Source organism: Triticum dicoccoides, chromosome 3B, assembly GCF_002162155.2.
Source record: "Triticum dicoccoides isolate Atlit2015 ecotype Zavitan chromosome 3B, WEW_v2.0, whole genome shotgun sequence".
Classification (NCBI taxonomy): Eukaryota; Viridiplantae; Streptophyta; class Magnoliopsida; order Poales; family Poaceae; genus Triticum; species Triticum dicoccoides.
Genome location: NC_041385.1, coordinates 479,775,300 through 479,783,390, shown reverse-complemented (window position 1 = coordinate 479,783,390; position 8,091 = coordinate 479,775,300). Strand labels below are relative to the sequence as shown.

Genomic DNA, 8,091 nt, shown 5'->3' with positions numbered 1-8,091 from the left:
CATGGGCTCTTTTACTAGTAATAATAATCTTTTTTCTTCTTCTTTAATAATAATGCGATCTGCGCACGTGCTCACCGTCGTCGCGCTTTTGCTAAAACACCCTTATCGTTTTCAGTAATACAACCCGCAGTCCCTCTTCTACATGTGTAAAAACGGTTCGTTTTTTACAAACAAACCCCTGCGTCTTATCCAGACGCTCCCTCTTCCTTTCTTGCCGCGGGGGAGCAGGAGAAGGTGAGGTGCCGCGGGGGAGCAGGAGAAGGGCAGGGGCGGCGTGGCGGAGCAGGAGAGTTTGAGGGGCGGCGCGGCGCGGCGGAGCAGGAGAGATTGTGGGGCGGCGCGGCGGAGCAGTTGAGATTGAGGGGCGGGCACAGCTCGTACGCCACGGCGAGCGCCTCGCCGCGCGCCCCGTCGAGGCACGACGACCGCGGGAGGCAGAACGCCATGCTGACCGGACCCAACGCCGGCGGGTGCGACAGGGCCAGCCGGTCCGCCAGGTCCTGCACGAGCACGACGCGACGCGCTGGAACGTCGTGCTGTGCACGGGCGCGCCGACCTGCAGCTCACGCAGCAGCGCAGCGGCTGGGCCGGTCGCGGCACACCACCGCCTCGGCGCAGGCGACCAGCAGCTGCACGAGCCGCATGCCATCAGCTCCGCTGCCACCACCACCCACTGCTCCCGTTTCGTGATTTGGATGGACAATTGAAGGCCGTATCCTTGTCCAACACCAAGCAATGGAGTGCCGACCCAGATTTCAGTTGCTTGCTATAAGAAGGAGGGGTCCTCGGCCCAAACCTGTTGCCTCCTTGGACCATAAGCTCCATCAAAGCCCGTCCAAATTGCAATTTTCGACGAAACGTCCAATGTGCCACCGAGTTCGCCGGAGGAAGAAGTGCCCAGTTCGCCGGAGGAACAAGAACATCCGTCCAACCGTCCAATTTCGCGTGCCTCGGCTACACCAGAGGTATGTATCCCCTTGATATTCACTGGATGGAATCCCCTGTTTTACATATTGTTTTTGTCCCCTGGCTCTGTTCTTTAACAGTTCTGCTGTTTCATGATTTTCAGTCCAAATAGATTTATGTTTTGCAAAAATTAATGGAAGAAATTGGAATTTCTGTTAATACGACTTTAGTTTAGCCTGACTGAGATTAGGGACAGTACTTGATTTTGTACTGTAGGTATATATGTACTTTGCTGTTTGCTCAACGAATTATATCAATATCAATAAGCTGACATTTTTCAGTCCGTCTTTTCTTGTGATCTGAATTATGATGTAGGACAGCCACAAGTGATATTTCTGAGGGGCTGCGTCTTGAGCAAATGATCATATCCAAAATCATGACACACTGCCCTCTATATAGTCACAGCTCTCCATCCGGCATGGTTTTTATCATTCTAATGTTGGCAAGTAATCTTAAGACTTTTTTCCCCGAGTGATTCGTAAGACTAATTACCCTACACAATTCGCAGTTTTAATATCTCTTATGCACCTAAATAATCTGTAACTGAAAAAATGTTCAGGTTCCCGCAGGTTTTGCCTTGATTAACAAATTGAATTGAATATGTTTGTGCTGTAGTCAAGAGGATCTGATTGTCTGTTTTCTTACACAACAACCTACCCTTAATTGTCAGAAAAAAACCGAGTTTCCCTTGGTTCTGTTTGTGCTGTGTGCCTGTGTCATCTGTTATTCAGTGTATTTTATTGAGATTTACATCTATTAAGCTCATCCAATCAGTAAATTTGGATTAAGAATTACTTACTAGACTGGAGGCAGCATTATTTTTTCCCCTCATGGCTTATTCCTACTCAGAGTCATATTCTCTCTAAATTATTAGTCTAAATCCAAGCCGAGAATAGGTCTGGAATAGGTCAGTAAAATCATGTATTGCTGCAATCATAGCTTACATATATGTATGTGTGTGATATGCACTGCTGTCTTTTAAATCATGTTGCCTTGTCCTGAAGCCTTCACATATATTTGGGAGGAGATGAGTAGGTTTATCAGAATTTATGTTGGCTAGACCTACCTATATGTGGATCCATACTACTCCTAGCTTCTTGTGAATGTGCTGATATTTATCCTTGTCTTCTTTCCTTTTTGTGCTCTTCTTTTTATTACTCAAATAAATCTGTAATTTAGACAGGCTAACATAAATATCTCAAGCTTTTTGTGTGTTCAGAGATTTATTTAGAGATGGTAAATAGAGATCTTGATGTATCGACGGTTTGTGGTCTTGGGGCTGTTCTGTTACAGTTCAGGATACTCAATTTCCTCCTGCTGGTATCATCGTCTCCCTGTAATGTTTTTTTTTTTTGAAACGGACGTCTCCCTGTAATGTGATGTAGCTGTAACACCCCCACTATGGGCTGTCACCCTACAGTCGCAACCTGGGCCTGGGCTACAAGATGGGCCAACCATTGGAGGCTGAGTGGCACTGGGCTACATATGCAGTCGGGAGGGGATCGAACTGATTGAAACGTCTGAATCTTCTCGTCCTCCTGCTCCCGTTCCTCACCCTCCTGCTACCTATCTCATCCCTCTGTTGCTGATCCTCACCCCAAATTCCCCTTGTATCTCTTGATTTGTACTCGATATTGGTTCGGATCTGAGTGTCCGTCCCATATCCATGTTTGGGTCATGACAATTTGGTATTCAGAGCCAACAAAAATTCACCACCCACTTCCTGCCTACCATATGTTCGACGAAATGTCCAGCCAACCAGAGCTGTTCACCGGCGGCGTTCTCCGCATCACCGTGCACCATGTGTACTACTCGGTTACTGAGGAGACACTGCAGCAGGTGTTTGCCGCGTATGGTGTGGTGAAGGTCTCCCTGTTTCAGAGAATCCACCATTTGGAGGCAGTGGTTCAGCTTCGATCAAGAGTCGGCGCGGCGCGGGCTCTCGCCTTGCATGGCCGGTGTGTCTACGAGCACGCCTGCCTCCTTGACATCCAGGATGTGTCGTCGGAGTATAACATGCACTTGTGCTTGCTGCTGGAGCTCAAGCAGACCGCAACCGTGGCCGAGTACACGACGGCATTCTGGGAACAAGTACATCGTGTGCTGGATCTCAACTCCACCATAAGCATCCAGTGCTTTGTACACCAGTACGTCAAGGGCTTGCGCGCGGATATTCAAGCAGCCATGCAGTCGCAATTGCCGTCCAGCATCACCAGAGCGTCGTCCCTTGCTCGGATAAAGGAAGAGGATATTGTGAAGGATGCGGCTAGGGCTGTTGAGGAGCTTGACGGCTGCATCGGCCATGGAGTTCAGGGCTTAACGCCTAAGGAGACCCTCACTGGCGTTTCCCCCAAGCTCGCTTCCCATGTGGTGCGTGGTGCAGACCACGGAGTCGTCGCCATCGACACCAGCAGCCTTGCTGCTCCGACGCTAACCACATGCTCGACGGATTGCCCGAATCGCGACGCCACCGTCAACGACTTCAAAACTACAGGATCATTCTCGCCCTCTAGAGGCATGTTTTCGGCAGTTGCAGCACGGGCTGAGACTTTGCCAGCCCTTGAGTTGGAGACATTGAAGCCCAACAGATGTTTGACAGAATGCTCCCATGATGACGCCAACAAGGTGACCCATGTGGTTGTGTTAGATGCATCTCCGTTGACCACCGCACAGCTCAACAACATCCTCTGCAACACTTCACCTTGTGCTATGCCTTGGGTGTGTGAGGATACTGACGACGAGCAGATTAGGAAAGGTGGTGTCATGCAGCCACTATGGCCACCACGGGCACCGCCAAGTACATGGCAGTTGCGGTTCGTGGAACATACTATTGCAAACTCAACTGAGCTGAAACCATGGCCAGATCCATGGATGAGCAAGAGCAGTGGAAGTGGAAGCCGGGACAAGCCACCGTGGGCGCAAAACGCTGTCAGTGTTGGAAAGAGTGACAAGCTTCGGGAGCTCTATGAGAAAAGTGGGTCAAGTTGGAGGTTAACAAAATCTGGAACACCTGGAACCATTGGCAGTTTCGAAGATATTCGTTGTGCAAACAATGTCATGCAATATTCCCCGGTTACTACTGCATTGTTTCCTGTCTTCTGTGGAGGTCACCATTCTTTCCCCCGACCCTGCTACAAAGAAAGATGTTCATTTCTTCAAATATCCCAGCTATATGTAGGGCTTAGTTGTGTGAATATGACAAACCAGAAGCTTGGGTTGACTGAGTTCCCTGAAGATAGTCGATTCACAAATGTGGAATCAGCCCTTGTTGCATTACATTGCAAGGAGTGTCTTTTTCTAGCAGATTTTGAGAAATCAATAGATTTGGATGCTAGTAGAAATTGCAGTATTCTTGCGGCTGAAAGAAAGAAGGCTGAATTTAAATCTGGAGATCTTGTGCAGGATCTTGGTAGAATAATCAAGGGTTCTGTTGAGCCAGTTCGTGACCTCCTATCTCAGTTTGACTATGCTTTGGGTGCCCTTGGAGCTCTAGTATTATATGATGGGTTGCTAGCAGATGATACTAATTATGGAAATTACACGATTGAGAAATACAATTTGGACTGCTACCTGCGCCTTGCTTCTGCCGTGGTGCGAACATTGAATATTGTTGAAGAAAAAACTGATGGAAACAACAAATTTAGTTTGTTTGCTTTCATGAACAGAGTGTGTACTGCTAGGATGGGACAAGGACTACTTAACAAATGGCTATATGTAAACGAAGTCAATAACAGATTAGATATGGTTCAGGCTTTCACAGAAAATCCAGAGCTTCGTCGGGGTCTTAGGCAACAACTTACAAGGATATCTGATCTTGATCGCCTAACACACACTCTCCATAAGAAATCAGCCAATCAGCCTGTTGTTAAGCTCTACCAGTCCTGCTCTAGAATCTCATACATCAAGGGTGTTCTTCAACAATACAATGGCCAATTTTCTAGATTCAGGACAAGGTTCCTTGGCTCTTTTGAAGAGTGGATAACAGAGAATCGATATGTTCCTTATGTAAGACCAGACATCACAACATCGGAGGGAGGAGATATTCTTCTACAAGGTGGTTGGCATCCATATAAAGTGCAATCAGTTGAGAACTACATGAAGCTTTCTATGGGCAATATTACTCGAGCCTTTCTAGAATTACACATCTCTCCTTCGGGGCAACCTGATTAGGATCGACATGTAGCTTCAGCGCCAGGTATGTTCATGCGATCACAGTTTGGGATAGCAGTATTTGAGTTTTCTCCAGATGGTTCAGTTGGCCACTTGCCCCTACAGTTCCCTCTATTTGTTCAAACCAACAGAATTGAGATTTATTCTCCTTGGATCCAGTGCTCACCTTTTCTGTGCTGGTTTCAATCTGCTACAAGAGCAAATCATGAGTGGACACCTTGTATCACAATGTTCTCATGCATTTGTAAGCATGTGCAGATGTTCATAGCAGGGCTCAGTTATGAGATGAACCATCAACCTCAGGCAAAAGAAAGGGTGCAGCACGACATAGGGTTTGTGCTTGAGTCTTCTTGCCGTCTCTTACCTATCAATTGTCCTGGGGATCTGTTCACTGGAGAGGCTAAAGCTTGCACTTGCCAGTTTGTTGTCAGTTACACTAGTTGTTTCAGAGGTATCCTGTGCATGGACAAGAACGAGATGTCCCACTCTTCAGTTGCAGCTCCATTTGGCAATGAACTCCTGTTTTGTTCCTTCGAGCTGACCATTTGCAAGCATGTGATATTATCCTATGACCCAGGAGGGCCGACTCTTTTGCTTGATGGGATTGGAGGTATTCACGAGTTCCACTTGATCATCATCGGCTTGAGGGTAAGCCGAATTTCAAGGGAGGGAGAGTGTAACACCCCCACTATGGGCTGTCACCCTACAGTCGCAACCTGGGCCTGGGCTACAAGATGGGCCAACCATTGGAGGCTGAGTGGCACATGGGCTACATATGCAGTCGGGAGAGCACATGAGGAGGGGATCGAACTGATTGAAACGTCTGAATCTTCTCGTCCTCCTGCTCCCGTTCCTCACCCTCCTGCTACCTATCTCATCCCTCTGTTGCTGATCCTCACCCCAAATTCCCCTTGTATCTCTTGATTTGTACTCGATATTGGTACGGATCTGAGTGTCCGTCCCATATCCATGTTTGGGTCATGACATGTAGCACAGTACTATGCACTTCAGCACTAAGCCCAGAACCTAGCTAGCTTACTTGAGGGTCGGCTCTGGATTTTGTCGATCTTGTTTGTGTATAATTTGTGAGGGGCTGTAGAGAGTCAATTAACCAGTCAATTAATATGAACCTGTTTTTCTCTACGGTCCTCTGAACATACTCGCTATAAAAACACTAAGTACAAGAATATGAGGATGCTAGGTGTTTAAGATATTTGAATTTCCCTTCGGAGTGGACCTGGGATAGTTCTGACAGAGTATGGACTAGAAGGCGGAGGAAACAAATATTAGGCGGTCGAATTGGTTGTATCTACCATGTATGTCTGGTGAGCTTTTTTCCCATCGGATGTTACTCATGGTAGTCACAGGTGCACTTGCTTTAGGATGTGAGATGTTATAATGGTGTCCTTTATGGCACAAGCCCGGGGCTTAGTCAGGGATGATAATGAATGGTTCAAGATTTTCGAAGTAGCTATTGTATGGGCTACTCCTTTTTAGTTACGGCATCACTTTATGACAATTTTGTTGCACTATGAAATTACAAGGTATTGGCCCAGCCAGGCAGAATATATATCTTCCTCTTCCCTAATACTCCCTCCGTCCCATAATGTAAGACATTTTCTGACACTAGTGTAGTGTCAAAAAACATCTTACATTATGGGACGGAGGGAGTATAATTTTAATTAGTTGGGATTCTTACCGTGGTAATCTTCCTCATTTTGCAACATAGGTCTTTTTACCTCTTCTATTTTGTATCACATACTATTAAATAATTGGAATTCTTATTTGTTGCAAGAGAACCTGTTGTGGACGAAGTGCAGATGTTCAAAGTTTCAGTACATCAGCTTCATTTCGGTTGCAAAGTTTGCTTAAGTAACTTTTGGTTAGAATGGTCCAATAGTTCATCGTCTCTGAGCGCTGCGTAAAAGATTCAGGTTATGGATTTTGGTGGCTCTCTTTCTTATTCTCGTGGCTGTTTGCTTAATTTCTTTGGATGCTCTCTTTACACGACTTTCAGATTGAGCCCATTTGCACCTGTCAATCTTATTCTAACCTATAAGGATGCTAGCCGACCCTCCTCCACGGAGCTCCCCCGGATTGGCGCATCCGTGGCCTTCGGATCACCTTTGACTTTGTTTTTGACCGTTCAAGATTTTCGAAAATTGCTAGTAGATGGATAGGTGTAGGGCTGCGCAAGGCGGAGCCTCCCCCACCAGAGTGCACAAGCACGCCACCGCCACGACCCACGAGCGCGCGCACATACCGAGGAGAGAGAGGAGGCAGAACCGGCGGCGACTCCGGCAGGTAGCGGGCGGCGCGCACCTCGTCTCCATGCAAGGGGCGGGCATGCCTCCGTGCGGCCTGGCGGTGGCCGATGGACTTGAAGCCGCAGCGCCTGGCGGTGTGGTCGGCGTGCTCCTCTCTGTGTTCCCAGCTCGTCGCAGAAGCAGAGGAGGCCCCGCGCGACGGTGCACCGGCGAGGCTGCACGGAGCCGGCCACCTCGAGCAGCCCCGCGAGCACCTGCAGCACGCCCGCTGCTGCAGCACTCTTGGCCGTTGCTGCGCCAGCGGGGCTGGAGGTGGCGACTCGTGCGTGGAGCAGGGGGAGGAGCGGAGGAGGCGCCTCTCGGGATGGCGGCGACGTTCGCCGGCGACAGCGAGGCGGAGGTCTCTTTCCTCTGGTGGCTGGAGGTAGGAGGAGAGGGTTGACCCTGACTTGTGGGCTCCACACTATACTTAACAGTCAACAAACGGTCAAATGATTTTTCTCCTGACGCGTGGACCCTCCTTGTCATAAACCTGATCAAAACTTAACGATTCGGTAACTAGTGTTTTTTGGAACAGCCAACCAAAATAGTTGTAGAATTTTGAAAAATTAAAAAAAGAGGTAGTTTTTTGTAGCACTAGCCTGTAATGTGGTAGTTTTATGCTATATACTCCTGTATTAGCCAAGTT

At 48.0% G+C, this 8,091-nt stretch overlaps 1 protein-coding gene across 2 annotated transcripts; it reads left to right on the top strand.

Annotated features, from left to right (window-relative positions):
* Window positions 1–348: 348 nt before the first annotated feature.
* LOC119276640 lies at window positions 349–6,279 on the top strand. Of its 2 annotated transcripts, none has more exons than XM_037557766.1 (2): window positions 349–965; window positions 1,287–6,279. In XM_037557766.1, exon 2 carries the CDS (start codon window positions 2,644–2,646, stop codon window positions 5,134–5,136), a length of 2,493 nt encoding a protein of 830 aa, XP_037413663.1. In that variant the 5' UTR covers window positions 349–965; window positions 1,287–2,643; the 3' UTR covers window positions 5,137–6,279. The 2 variants fall into 2 exon arrangements, with proteins under 2 accessions (XP_037413663.1, XP_037413662.1); XM_037557765.1 differs by having other exon boundaries at window positions 1,282–6,279.
* Window positions 6,280–8,091: the final 1,812 nt, after the last annotated feature.

Bases quoted from the DNA above. Each gene is read 5' to 3' on its own strand.
- LOC119276640 (XM_037557766.1), top strand. From the start codon at position 2,644: ATGACAATTTGGTATTCAGAGCCAACAAAAATTCACCACCCACTTCCT.